The following is a 15,502-nucleotide window of genomic DNA, read 5'->3' as shown; positions in this document are numbered from 1 at the left end:
ATATTTCCAAGTGGCATCATATATATTGAAAATAACAGAGGGCCTAACACAGATCCCTGCGGCACTCCATAGTTTACTGGAGTTATGATCGATTTTTCTCCATTTAAATAGACAAAATGGTAGCGGTCAGATAGGTATGATTTGAACCAGCTTAGTGCTTGTCCTTGAACACCAGTATAATTTTGTAGTCGATCTAAGAGTATTGTGTGATCTATAGTATCGAACGCAGCACTAAGATCAAGTAAAACTAGTATTGAGATACAGCCTTGGTCAGAAGCTAAAAGTAAATCATTTGTGATTTTAACGAGCGCAGTTTCAGTGCTATGATGCGGTCTGAATCCAGACTGAAACTTTTCATAGATATCCTTTTGTTGCAAGAAAGAGCCCAGTTGAGCGGACACCACTTTTTCTAATATTTTAGACATAAATGGAAGATTTGAAATGGGTCTATAATTTGCTAGATTATTATGATCTAATTGTGGTTTCTTAATGAGTGGTTTTATAACTGCCAGTTTAAATGTTCTTGGAACATGACCTAAAGATAAAGTTGAGTTAATAATATTGAGGAGAGGCTCTTCCACTACAGGTAACACTTCTTTCAGTAGTTTAGTTGGTATAGGATCTAATAAACATGTTGTTTTAGATGAAGTAATAAGTTTATTTAACTCTTTTTGTTCTATAGTTGTAAAGCACTGTAATTGTTCTTGCGGGGTGATAATTGAAGCTGAATTATAAGGCGTGATTGAAGATTGAACGTTTACAATTGTGGTTCTGATGCTTTCTATTTTCTCAGTGAAGAAGTTCATGAAATCATTACTACTGAACTGTAACGGGATATTTTGTTCGGGTGACGTCTGTTTATTTGTTAGTTTAGCCACGGTGTTAAATAAAAACCTTGGATTGTTTTGGTTGTTTTCTATTAGTTTGCGGAGGTGCTCAGCCCTGGCCGCTTTTAGGGCCTTTTTATAACGTGACATACTGTCTTTCCACGCGATTCTAAAGACCTCTAAATTAGTTTGTTTCCATTTACGCTCTAAAATACGGGTTTCTCTCTTTAAAACATGCGTAGTATTTTTATACCATGGTGCTTTATTTTTCTCTCTGACCTTTTTTAATTTAATAGGTGCAACCACATCCAATGTTCTAGAGAGAATGGTGCTCATAGTGCTAGTTAGTTCTTCTAGTTCATCTGTTTGTTTGGGTTCAGGCGGCAGCTGAGACAGATTAGATAAGCAATTTGAGAAATTATCTATGGTGGATGGGAGGATTGTTCTGCCTGGTTGATAACGCGACGCCGCATGACATATTACAGCAGTACGTAATATGCAAGTTACCATGTAGTGATCAGTGACTTCATCACTTTGTGGAATGATATCTATATTGGTTGGATCGGTTCCATGTGATATTTAAATCGAGTGTATGAATAAGACGATGTGTTGGTCCGGTGACGTTTTGCTTGACCCCAAATGAATTTAATAAATCTGTAAACGCAGCTCCTAACGCATCATTTGGATTATCTACGTGTACCGGTATGTTAAAATCTCCAACAATTAATGCTTTATCGACATTGACTAATAGGTCTGAGAGAAAATCTGCAAACTCTTTTAGGAAATCAGCGTAAGGCCCTGGCGGTCTATATACGGTAGCCAAGGCTAGAGATAATAGGGATGTTTTTCTAACATCTAAGAGCGTAACATTTAGTACAAGTACTTAAAATGAAATAAACTTACAACCCGTTTTCTGAGTAACATTTAGAAAATCTTTATAAATGGTTGCAACACCTCCGCCACGACCAATCAGACGGGGCTCATGCTTATAACAGTATCCAGGAGGAGTAGACTCATTAATACCGAAATAATCATTTGGTTTAAGCCAGGTTTCAGTAAGGCAAAGTACATCGAAGCTATTATCTGTGACTATTTCATTTACAATAACTGCCTTAGGTGTGAGTGATCTAATGTTTAGAAGACCTAGCTTTAGAAATAGTTTTTGTTTACTAATAGCAACATTTTCTGTTTTAATAACAATTAGATTTTTCCTAGATCCTGCATTAGATTTATTATTTGATCTCACTAAACGAGGAATAGACACGGTTTCTATGCAATGTTCTACACTAGTATTTATATCAGTTAAATTGGTGCAGCAGAGACTATGATTTGGACTTTTGGTTACTAGTCAAAGGGTATTTAACATTTTGGAGATGTTATCTGACAGAAGATCCACTCCGAATCTGCTTGGGTGTAAGCCATCAGCACGGAAAAGCCTAGGAACGCTCCCAAAACAGATTCCAAATTATTATCCAGATTATTACTCTGGAGATATTTTGGATATTGCAAAGAGTAGGACAAAAGATCAGGATATGAGAGTTACAGTACGTATCTCCAGCTTTACACTACAGGCCACATTTACAGCCCAAGCCGAATACAAGCACATTCAAATTTCAAGCTTTGTTAAACTTTATCTTCAGGACAATCTTTTTAAATGAATGTGCTCTTAAGCACCGGCTTCATCAGCAATTTGGAGACTTTCACCAACATCTCTAGTTCACTTTGACCTGTAAAGATTCAGCCTGTTTAAACACAACTGTGAAATGAGTTTAGGACAGTCTACAGTATGTATGGGTTTTAAAGTTCCCGATTAATTTTAAATGAATGGCTTTCTATTTTACTATATTTTAAAATGAAATTTATTCCTGTGATGGTAAAGCTGAATTTTCAGAATCATTACTCCAGTCTTTAGCGTCACATGATCCTTCAGAAATCATCTAATATACTGATTCGGTGCCCAAAAAAAAATTTCTTATTATTATCAGTTGAATTTTGTGGAAATCAAGCCTCTGATGGTTACTGCAAAGATTAACTTGTGCCTCGATTGGACTCGTTTATTAAATAATATTGTCACTTTTTATTTTATTTTTACATGATATTTTTTTTTCTTTTTTTTTTCCGCTGAGGTCACTCATAGACATTAATCATAAACATTGCTGTATAAACGTGTCTTGACTTCAGATATTCATTTACTCCTGCAGGCAGTACTATAAACAAGACAGTTTAAGAGTCGCACCTTATTAGTAGTTGTCAGTCCCAAACTCTGTCTGCGTGAACAGAGCCACAGAACCTCCATTAAGTGGAGGAAAGTTTGATGTTGAATGTCTCAGAACTAGCAGGTGTTTGTCATTGGCTGAGAACCAGCTGGGTCCATGAACTCTGCTGACTGGCTGTGTGTGAATGATTTAGGAACAGGCTATCTGTCTTGCCCCAGTATGCGGTGCATGCATACGTGTGTGTGTTTGGAATACAGAGTGAGAATTCATGGGCCTCTGAATGGAGGTTTGGCTCAGAGACTTCACTGTTGTATGTGACAGATGGTGGAAAACAGCAAGTGCTGAGGAGAGATATTCAAATCTGATCTTGGAGAATGTGAAGAGGGTTTCTGGCCAGAGCAAAGCCTCTTGCAGAGAGAGAGATTAAGAGCGGAAGGGGAAAAACTGAGGTGAGATCAGACAGAGGGTGAAGGCTTGATCAGATTTAAGGAGAAACCAAAATTGCTTTTTTTGTTTGTTTCTTTGCATCCATTCAGGATGTTCTGAAAGTAGGAATTCTTTCTTTTGTCTTCTATTTTCACCATAATAATTTGTCAAGCTGAATTTACGGTTAGCGGAATCTTTACATTAAAGCACTACCAAAAAACAAATGTATATGTGGTAAAACAAGTGGCGTAACTTTGTTTTAAAAAGTGGGGTGGGACAGGAGTGTGTGTGGTGATGGGGGGGTAGCTATATAATGCTATATCAGATATGTAAAATAACAATTGCAGAAAAAATAACATTACGATGATAGTTTCATCCTACATCTACTATATATTGTTAGTCACTAGATTCTTCACGTCAGTAAAGAAATACATATCTGCAATAAATATTCGTGTGCGTCTGGTGGTAGAACTTTTGTTGAAGGGATAGTTCCCCAAAATTGTTTAATTCTGTCATTAATTACTCACCCTCATGTTGTTCCAAGACCATAAGACTTCCGTTCATCTTCTGAACACAAATGAAGATGTTTTTGATGAAATCTGAGGACTTTCTGTCCCTCCATTGACAGCTACGCAACTGACACTTTGACGCTTCAAAAGTTCATAAAGAGATCGTAAAACTATGAATTTGGGGGGTTTAGTCAAAATTTTCTGAAGAGACATGATCGCTTTATATGATGAACAGATTGAATTTAGGCTTTTATTCACATATAAACATTCATCAACTCACATCAGTTGTGGTAAACGGAAGCTCAAGCATGTTTCTTGATGTGTGAGAACCAATGAGGTTCAGTCTCGTGTTACGCAGCACGTTTGAGCATCCGCAAGAACCAATGAGGTTTGCTCAGGCTATATGTGAATAAAAGACTAAAGCGATCAAGACTTTTCAGAAAATGTGGACTAAACCGCTCAATTCATATGTGTATTAGTTTTACCATCTCTTTATGAACTTTTTGAAGAGTCAAACTGTCAGTTGCGTAGCTGTCAATGGAGGGACAGAAATTTCTCAGATTTAATCAAAAAGATCTTCATTTGTGTTCCAAAGATGAACGAAAGACTGACAGGTTTGGAACGACATGAAGGTGAGTAAATTAATGAAAGAATTTTCGTTTTTGTGTGAAATAACTCTTTAAGCGTGTCAGAAGTTCTGGGTTCTAATCCGCCCATCCATATTAAACTTTCATTTACAGACAAAGCATTATGAAATAGTTTACTTCCCATTTGCGATGTAGCTGCTGTTAGATCAAATACTGCTGACTGCTTCATCTGTCAACAAATGTTTCTTTGCAAACTCTCCATTGTTTACAAAACAATCTGCTTTCAAATTCTCTGAACAAACATATAATCCTCCGACACCATCCAGGACGCCATTAAAAATGACCCATCCACTTGTTCCTGATGCTGCTGAAATCTGTACAGAGACTCAAACAGGCAGCTTAAACAGGACGCGTCAAAGCAAACGTTCCTTTATGCTTCTATTACTATTTCATGTGTCCTCCTGTCAGCAGACTCAAGCTTGTTGAGTAAAGTGAACGGGCATCTATATACTGTGTCTAGTGTAGTCAGCGTCAGTGATTATAATGGGTTCTAGATTATAATATAGAGGGTAGAGGGCTATTCTTCAAATAGAACCGTTCTATTAGCTTTTGACGCAACGCTTGCTTCCTGTGGGCGGGGCCTGTGGTGCGATGATGTAAAACTATTCGTCTACTATCAAAATTACGATCATTTATTTATTTATTTTTTACAGTGAAAAGAATCATAATGGAGAGTGAAAGAGTACAAAGTTTATAAAAGTTACTGAGAACAAATGGTTTGTGTGTGTGTGTGTGTGTGTGTGTGTGTGTGTGTGTGTGTGTGTTTGTGTGTGTTTGAGAGAGAAAGATAGATAAGTAGGCTAAGTTTGGTGATGGTGGGCCACCTGGTCGGAGGCTGAAGAATGGAGCGAGTGGAGCAGACCTATGCCGTCTGTCTCCTAATAAACAGGCAGCAGATCCTGGGCCCCGGCCACCCAAACTGCTATCTCTCCCTCACCCCAGAGCCTAGCAGGGAGGCCAACGGCCACACGCCGGCTGACAGAAAGACAGAGAGAGCAAAGCCAGCGGGCCATATGTGTCTGGTTGTGAGAGGAACTCAAACCACAGACTGTCCAACTCTTCCTCATGGCAGAATTAATGGAGTGCTCTGCATTGAGAGGGGTGAGAAAGTCACAACTAAATGGTAAGTTGCCTTTGTGATGGATATGTGTAAGGTATTTTTCTTTCATTGAATGTACTGTACATTGTAGTTCAATTAACTTTTTCATTATAGTAAATGGATCAGACTATTTAATCACGTAATATTTGGCTCTTTTGAGATATTCAGCTGTGCAATAGAAGTGGCGGCTCTCTTTTCTGCTAATTCCAAAGTCTACAATGACTTTGGATCAAATTTGAATCAAACTCGTCTACCTCACAATGATTGATGCATATTTTACACAGATATATTATATTTTAGGTGTATTTTGTATGGAATCCATATGAAATCCATATGGAATATATAAAAAATATATAAAAAAAGAAATAAAAAAAAAGTTTAAAAACCACCCTGCAAATGAGCAATTAAGTTGCAGCTGTGGTATTTTAAAATGGAAAGTTGCAGTTATAAAAATATTAAAAGTAAGTTGCAATTTACTTTTTTAATTTCTTTTATTCTGAGGAAATGGCCTTCATAAATTTCAAGTAAATATTGTGTGAAATGTTTATTTAATTTGTGCCCACTCTTTGCTATAATATATTATACATTTGTAATTAAAATACATTTATACAACAAAATATCCAAATAAATGCAAATGCAAGTGGCATTTATTTAAAATATATATATACACAGCACAAGCACACTTTTTTTTCTGAAGGAATGTAGTGGAAACTGCATCATTTGTTTGCAAATGCCACTTCATTTGATATTTTTGTGAAAAAAATGTAAGCGTGACTTAAGTGTTCAAAATATATCAGTATTATATTAGTACCTTTCTACAATCTTTATATATTTGGCACTGACTAATGTGTGAAGGATACCTGCTCTACAGGTGTGTTCATTTCAAGAGAGATCTGTGTAGCTGTTGAATGCATTCATGTTCTGTTTCGTGGTGAATGACGCGTCTCCTCGTCTTTTGAGCAAATGTATGTCAGATTGTGAGAGATTGAGTTTGCATTGCATAACATGCAAATTTGTCACATATGGCATGAAGCCAGATGTTTGTGGAAGATGGCAATCAAACGCAAGATGTTTGCATTACTCGTCTGCCGTAGCAGATACCTCACAAGGTAAAGAAGTTATCAGCCCCATCAGTTACATTCAGTATCAGGTGCCTCAGATCTTCAGCCTTTGTTAGGAGACTGTGGGTAGTAGAGGAATTTTTAAAGAGGAGGCCGGATGACTCATGATGCCGATTCTCTTCTTTCATGGGGCTTTTGCCTCATTAAATCCTTAACGGTGTGAAGAGAATTGGAACGACCGGATGGCTTTATCACACCCTCGCCTCGTCCCTTTCGCCCTTCAGCTCAGCATCAAGCCCTGCCCACCCCAAGGACATAGACCACCATTAAGCCCTGCCCACCCCAACGCCACAAGCCACAAACCGAGGCCAACCATCCATATGTTGAGTAAGAGCACCCACATCCATACTAATGGACTTTAATGAATCCTGCGCCACATTTTAACATAATAAATGCCCCAGCAGGCAAGCTAAAAGTGTTGTTTGTTGAATATGGCTGTACTTTTTGTTTCAAGGGTGATGATTGAATTAAATATGTTTGCATACTTTTAGTTAAAGATGCACTCAAGTTTTCTTCATGTGGTTTCGATTTTGGACTTTGTACTGAAACCTGATGGTGTGGATGCTTGAAGTTTATTCAGTAACTGCTTCTGCTTTGTAACAAAAGCTGTTTGTTTATCTTGTTATTTGTTTCTTTTTCGACTATTTTAAGTTGGAATTTGAAATGAAATTGCCGGGAAGTTTAATTGGAATTAAAATTATTTAAATTTGTAAAAACAGGTAATTGAATTTTGGGGAATTAAGTGTTCTTCCACGTTGGTTCAAACACCTGTTTGTTTATATGCCGATAAGGACTTTAAAACCTTTATACTTGACATCTTTAACTTTCCGACTTTGTGAAGCCATCATTCAAAGTTTTCTTGTTAAAAATGACATTTCCATTGCAATCAGTTTCTTTGGTTTTCAGTTCATTTTAATGCTACTTTCGAATTGTAACACTGCATCTTGTCTGCTACCTCAATTCAAATTCAATTCTTGTTTTCTATTTTATTTTGTCCTTGTAGAGTTATACTGTGTTGTTAGATTGTATTGTGTTTGTTATTATATTATTTTGCTTGTTCTTTTTAGATATACTTTCAGATGTACTTTAAAAAAATGTCTTGAGCACAAGCTGAAAGAATTATATAACACTATTTATTATTGTCTTATGAATACCAGGACACAGGAGAAAACAGCTTTTTCGAGAAGACTAATATGACTGGAGTCTTCCTCTCACGTGAGTGCACATCTTTTTAATAAATTGTTCTTATAATTATATATTACAATTTCATATCATCATGTGCCTGGTTTTTAAAGCAGAGATGCTTGTAGTATTTGAAAGAGAGAAAGCTAATTCTCCAGGAAGGACATAGGGGGCGCTGTGCTCTCATGTCTCACTACATCACATCTGTCTGTTTTGTATTACTGCCTGCGAGAGGATATGCTTAATGTAATAACCTACTGGAAGTTTCCGTGCCTCTTTCTGAATTTCAACTTTTGTGCGAGTAATAACGCTGGCATTCACGCTCATTGCGATAACTGATCAAACTCTTATCAAAAAGCTGCAGCTCAAGTGACATTTGGTGCCTTCAGGTTCTTGAGAAAATGAAACTTCCCTGCATTCATTTCAAATATTACGGGAGTAAGTCGCTATTTGTTAAATCACCTTGTGTTATGTGAGGAGCAAATCTCTTTTCTTTTCTTTTTTTGAACATGACATGGCAGCACACAGCTTTCAACACCTTATTTTATTGTCCCAACATTCAAAAGTACAAATAATTCAAACACAACAGTTTTATGAAAAAGAAAAAAACATTTACAGCAAGTATTTTTTTCCATATTTTGTTTCCAGTTTCAGAAATGACCTAAACTAGCAAGGATAACATGAAGTCATTCATCGCAGTAATTTGATTCATAATAAGAATAAGGATAATGAGAATAATATTAATCATAGTAACAATAATCAATAATCGATAGATAAGTAATAACGTAAGTAGGAGAGACCAGCTTGGTCCGGTGAACTTTTTTTTTTCTTTTTTTTCATCTTTTTTCATCTTTAAAGATTTATAGATTTTTCAGATAGTAAACAAACACATTTCAGGAGAAAATGAATTATGACAAGAGCCTTGTTCCTCACTTTGCCTTCCCTCCTACACTACTGGCTGATGGGTTCCTATTGGCAGGCTGCCACTATAAGGCGCTACAGGGGGAGAGACACTGCGATATGGGCACGCACTATAGAGGCACGGCCCCGCATTTCCAACACCCCCGCAAACTCTCACGCGTCCTAGACGCTCTCCCGTGCAGTCATCCACGCTCAGACACGCGGAGGGTGGTGGTATTAACCAAAAGAGGAGGACGTAATGCAGGAAATTTGTTCGTACATCAGAACAACATTCTACTGGGGTCGTTGCATAATTCAAACTCCCAGCCGCAGCGGGGTTTGAGAAGGGCCGTGCCGCCGCCCCCTTAGAGACGGAGCAGAGGAGGATGGATGGCATTAAAGGTGGAGGAATGTAAGACTGCTCATGAACGTGACTTTGTTTTTTTGTTCTCCAGCATTCACACCGGTCTTAACAAGAGCCGAGCTCTCCATTCAGGAAGTTTACCTCTCAAAATAGACTATATCTTAGAAAATATATAACAGGTGTCATCTATCAAATATTATCTGCTATAGCTATTTTTGTTCAACCAGTACAATCAGAGTCAATGCTTTTTTTGTTTTTTTGTTTTTTGTTTTTTTGGAGTATCAATGTGGTTTAAATGAAGGTTACAGTTCAGATGAGTCGATGAATCATACTAAAACAATGGACACATATCACTCAATCAAATTAGGGCAGCAAAGCCTGACATGAACGTTGTCGAGATCCATGAGAAACTACATTTCAGACCCACATTTTTGCATAAAGTTTAATCACAAAGCAACGGTAGTGTGTGGAGGGAGGGCGGGAAGTGGCTTTTAAAACTACACAAACTTATCACAGGTTATATTGAACCAGAACAACTGTTATAACATTCTATTAAGACTAAACTTTATTGAAAAAGATTTAAAGATTTATGTTTAACAAGACAAGAAAAAAGCAATAGCAAATTGAACTATCGGCTAGGTTATGCATAGCGAGTAACTGTTTCTATTAATAAGGGAAGAGCCTCACCAACCCTCTTGACATTTTTTTAGTTTTTGACTTTTAAATTTTTTATATTGTAATTTTGATATATTGGTACAAAGCACAAACGTACTAAAATTTCTCAGTGCACAGGACTAATGGAAGAGCGTCTCCCCTAGTCGTTTGTTCCCTTTAGCTCAGAAAGACCCCCCCCCCTCCCTGTACCAGAATCACGCAAAAACACAGACAACATAAGAAAGGAACAAGTAAATAAATAAATAATCGAGATAAATAAATAATTTAATGAGACAATCAATCAATCGATCAATAAATAAATACAGATTTTTCTCAAGAAGCTTTTTGTTCGATTTCTTTTGCTGCGGCGGTAAATCAAATAAATCGATCCAATTTTTCAGTACTTTTTTTGCGTTTTTTCTTTATCTTCACAAGCGACATGACAACATATTAAACAGGATTCCTCACAAGTTTTTCTAAGTAACTGAACCATCACTTCATAAAGTTTTCATATGAAAAAAGACAATCCCAAACGAAAAACAGTGACAACTCAGATAGATATAGATATTGGAACAGAAAATGTTGACTATATATCATCTATTTGTACACAACAAAGAAAGACACAGTCGTAATAGATCCTTTGAGGAAACAAATACTAGACTAACAGAACTAGCTAATTATCGCTGAATTTCGACAAACGCTGTACACTCAGCAAATAACCTAGAAGGAAGCAAGCCAAAAGAACGACGTCGTCAAGGCCCGAATTTGTTTATCTGGGGTTTCTCCAGACCATACGCCGGCCAACGACGACGATTTCGAAAGAATAAACGCCAACGAAAGAAGAAAAAACAGCAGCTTAATATAATGCCAACATCGAAGTTTTCTTTTTTTTCTCTCTAAACAACACGAAGAACAACAAAGTTGGATATTTAAGATATGTGAACCATGTAATATAGCACCTACTGTTGATCGCTAAAGGAAGTACATCTCGAATGCGTTATCACGAAATCATAGCGAATTAAACATAACCATGTATATGTCGTCCGAATGGAGAAAGAAGTGTGTGTGTATCTTTATTACTTATATCCCAAAGACGGATGGTCTAAAGTAAATGAGTGGACGATGGGTGGCCTTGCTTTGGGCTCTTGACTGTGAAGATGTGGTCGGCCTGGGAAGACCCCTCTCCCTCTCCTATTGGGTATCGCTGTTGAATAATTACTGCTATGAAAAATTACCTGCCTGAATTTGCATCCCTTGATAAATTCTTCCATCTACAAAATTCTTCCATCGCCAATCCGGTTCTCCTCGAAAAACAAACAACCTTGGATCCTAAAAAGTACCACGGCAGAACGAACAAGACAAGGTGGCACCTGACCCCTCCCCCCGTCCCTAATTAGCCAGTCAAAATATTTTTCTCTTTTTTCAAATCCAGATTCTTGTAAAAATTCTTCAATAATTATTTTAATCATTATTTATAAAAATAGATCTTCTTTCTCTTTATTTTTTCATTTTTTCTAAACGCATTTTCAAGCAAAGAGACTTTCTCTTTGGCAACAGTGTGTGTGTAGTTTTTTTTTTTGACGCAACGTGTCATCAGGAGCGCTAGCCCATCCCTTCCCTCGCCCCTTCCCCCTGAATCCCCTGTGAGGACAGACGTGTGTTTTGTTTGCAGTACAAAACCAAAACTATGCTAGAAACATCTTCTGCATTAGAGAAAAGGGATGGCCTCATCCCTGTCAATTCATTGGGGTTCTCTAACAATTTACACCAAAACAAATGAATGAATGATCACCGATTTTTTTTCTTCTTCTTTTTTTAAAAAGAGCCCCCTCCCGTTCTCTTACCAGGGAGGTGTTTTTCTAACGACAGTGGATCCGGATTTAAAAAAGAAAGAAAAAATCCTGAATCGACACCAAGAGAGTTCGATCTAAAGAAGGACATTTTCTTCTTCAAAATAAGGGCGGTCTGGTTTTGCTACTGTTTACAGAGAAAAAAAAAAGAAAAAAGTAAAGACAACCACGAGAACTCAAAAAGATATACAACAGAATCCCTGTACCACTTCCAGGGTCTCCAAATAATGAATATTCTCAATTTGTCATTTTGTAATACTTAGGCAACATTGGCTTATAGGTCCAAAGTTATATTATAAGCCATATCCAGTTCTTTTTTTGTGGGTTTGTTGGTTGGGTGTGTTCCTGTTTTGAGTAGCTGAGTGGGCAGAGGTGGGTTTTTAGTATAAGAGGAGCTGTAAGGAGCTACACAAGTGATGAGAGGGGAGTTCAGGACTTGTGGGTCTTGTTGGTCTTGAAAGACACTTGCAAGACACGGTCACCCAACCGATACCCATTCAGACTGGCGATGGCCATGGCCGCTTCGTCGTAGTTTGTCATGGTGACGAAACCGAACCCCTTGCACTTGTTGGTGTTGAAGTCGCGGATCACCTTGACGTTGTTGACGGCACCGAACGGTCCGAAGAGCTGCCACAGGACGCTCTCGTCCGAGTCCGGGGACAGGTTGTAGACGAAGATGCACCAGCCCGTTCCTGTGTGACCGGGGATATTCATCCCTACTAGACTGGTCATGCTATCGATGGTGATGGGGGAGAACCTGCAGGACAAGAGAGATAGAGTGAGGAAGATGCGTAAGTCACGCTGCCACTCGCCAAACTTCAAACTGATTCTTCAAGGGTTACGCTAGCAATTTTAGTGCCACATATTTTCAATCTATCACTTTGGAGTCTAAATATCTGCTCCTCTTTTTTTCAGGCGGAAGGCAACCGGAGAGGTTTTTGAATGCAGACTGAATAGGCTGCGCTCCGGTGCCGGCTGCGGGGGGCCACGCAAAAGTGTCACGCGCACGGGCGCCAGGATGCAGAGCTCTTCCTGCGCGGATCTATTGGGGAACTAAATTACAGGAACTCTGCACATTAATACCTTCGAAATTCATCAGAGATTTCACATGCAACCGAGTAAATCTGCTCTCATTCTCCTTGTAATCTTTCCATTCTTCCTTTTTTTCCCCTCCCTCATGATACAGAGATTTGAATGCTCAGTTGATTTCACTTAATTGCCTTTCCGCTTAAAGGAAATTTCCACTTTAAATAAAAGGTAAATTGGATAAAAGGTTCATTTTGTGTGCCACCTCTCAAGGAATGACTATAGGCATTATTGGGTGTGCTTTAATTGAGATTTCCGCTTTGCTGCTGCCGCTGCCGTCGTCTTCGAATCCGAAAGGTTTGGGGAGGGGGATAGGAAGCTGCCAGCGAGCAGAAAATGGAAGCGGTGCTTTTCAGCCAGCTAGCACGGGGGAACAGAGTGTATTCCACCCACACCCTCTGCCGCTCCGCAGTGTGTGACTGTGATCGATAGCATTGCACGGACTACAGGGCCGGCCAATTCCCTGCTTCTTGTTCTGCCAAGAATTACTCAGACGTTTCATCTGCGTTTTAGCCTGTTCGTCCTGGCAGAGTCAATACATCTGTCTCCCTCTTTCGCTTTTGTGTCCTGTCGCTTGCGTCTCATTATGTTAATGAAGGGTATAATGGTAAGTCGGCTCACTTTGCACCGTGTGACAAGCAACCATCTCATGACTTCAATTACGCTGGTATTTCTGTGTAAATAATGAATCCGGTGCCATTATTCATCGAATATAGCTTCATGGTAATTTGGATGCCAGTCATCTGCGGGCAAGCGGGTGAGGGTCGGACTAGCGTATTGCTGACACAAAGGTGCCTGGTGACTACTAGGGCAGGGCCGAGAGCTGTCTGTTGGTCGAACTAAGACGAACAGTTGGACGAGGAGTTGCATAGCAACAAGCGACTGACCTAGAGCCATCCCACCCTTCCAAGCTGCCCACCTTGATGCTCACTTCTTCAGACTGGGCTTTGTCGTTAATTACCTTCTACAGCAAGCTATGTGAGCGCCTAAATTTTCCCTCTCTCGAGGCAGACGGGCTTATTTGACAGCTGATCGCACCGAGTGTAAATAAAAAGGAATCTTTCGTCTAGTCATTTGTTTTGAAAGGTGCTGTTGCCTCTTTTGCATATCCTGTTTTATTGTTGCACTTCCTGTTACTTGTCAGATTTTCTTTTTTAAAAGCATGTTTTCTTTCTTATAACAATCGTTAGAATGATTCATTCTGATCAGCCAGCGCTGAAACACAACAGACTTTTCTAGAAAGAGAAGAAATCTAGTAAATTCGGAGCCTTTAGTCTTTACAGAGAGCTATCTTTAAAAAAGAAAGAAAGAAACTTGCACAATGCACAACCTTTCATGCCACTCCCTCCATCTTAGCCTTAAGTCTTTGGTGTTCGAGGGACATCAAAGTGTTTCAATAGATACTAAAATATGCAACAAAATGTCATAAGCACTAAAACATGTTCAAAAGAAGCCTTTTCACTACATCCACAGCAGCACAAAGCAAAAAGAACATGAGCAAACCCAACTGATCAGAGGCTCCTAAACCTGCAGTGAAACACTACATTTCCTGCAGGGATCCAGGTGAGCTGTCACCCCCTCCGTCTCGCTCTGGACCAGCTCAATCCAACAATTAAAACAAAGAAGTAAGACGAAAAATATAAGAGCCTTCTATCTCTCATGCCTTTTAGCTGTTAGACTTAATGCATTAGGAATGTACATTATTTTGTCCAATTGTTGGCAGTGTGTAACCCTGAGCTGGACGGAGGTACGGCTTCAGCCCCTGAATCCTGTGGAAGCCACGCCTCAAAACAGGAGCTACACACAATAAAACACAAAATACCAAAACGGAACTCATAAAAAATTCATGATCAAACACTACAAATTATAAAAGATACTTACACTTACTTTTAAGGGCTACTGACTGGTAGATTGAAATCAAAAATAAAAAGGAAGTAAAGCAAAAGAACTAAAGGGAAAGGAAAAACCTTGAACTGAACTGAATGCATGTGATTTTCAAAAAGAAGGGAAAAAACAGGATAGAAATCATACTGTCAACATGGACATCTGGCATTCGGTGAAGTTTTAATTACCTCTTAACGCCATAGGCCATATTAAGCAAATTGTCCAGCCTGTAAAGAGAAGGAGGGTTCTGGGGTTAATGCCAGGCAGATGGTTGACTCACTCAGTGGAACTAATGCTACATCCCTGCCTCACTGAAGGAAGACGCCCATCTAGCGATGGACCATTACACTGTGCTGCCCCATCAGGCATCTCACAGAGTCAATCATACATCCAAAGAGCAGCAGACTTGCAGCAGCACTAATGCTAACAGGAGGCCACTTGAATGCCCACCCTTTTAGTGCTGTTTAGTTTAACAGTGCTGCAGTCCTGAAATATTAGTCACTACATCATTTATTTGTATTGTATACTGCATCATAACGTATACAAAATGTCATAGGTTGACTTGCATGCACTAATTAAGAACAATGAAGAATATATTTTTTTAAACATGTGGTGAGGGGAGCTGAATTATAATAAATGATTTGTAATGTACTGCCATTTATTTGTGTGTGTGTGTGTATATTTTGTAATATGATATGATATGATATGAACTTAATGCTTTGGGAATATATCTAATT

The 15,502-nt window shown here is 38.7% G+C and overlaps 1 protein-coding gene across 12 annotated transcripts in view; it reads right to left on the bottom strand.

The window, feature by feature from the left end:
* Nucleotides 1-8,556: 8,556 nt before the first annotated feature.
* elavl4 (ELAV like neuron-specific RNA binding protein 4) overlaps nucleotides 8,557-15,502 on the bottom strand; it is a 77,471-nt gene continuing 70,525 nt past the window's right edge. For 10 of the 12 annotated variants that reach the window (XM_082188306.1, XM_082188311.1, XM_082188308.1 and 7 more), the window contains 2 exons: nucleotides 14,954-14,992; nucleotides 8,557-12,552 (listed from right to left, as the gene is read on the bottom strand). In XM_082188306.1, coding sequence (XP_082044432.1) covers nucleotides 12,225-12,552; nucleotides 14,954-14,992 — 367 coding nt within the window. In that variant the 3' untranslated portion in view covers nucleotides 8,557-12,224. The remainder of the gene's footprint in view (nucleotides 12,553-14,953; nucleotides 14,993-15,502) is intronic. The other 2 variants (XM_082188310.1, XM_082188316.1) reach the window with 1 other exon arrangement.

This window comes from Leuciscus leuciscus (genome assembly GCF_965113295.1).
Source record: "Leuciscus leuciscus genome assembly, chromosome: 13".
In the NCBI taxonomy this organism is placed as follows: Eukaryota; Metazoa; Chordata; class Actinopteri; order Cypriniformes; family Leuciscidae; genus Leuciscus; species Leuciscus leuciscus.
Note: the sequence above shows the minus strand (reverse complement) of the source record. Positions and strands in the feature narration are given on the sequence as shown.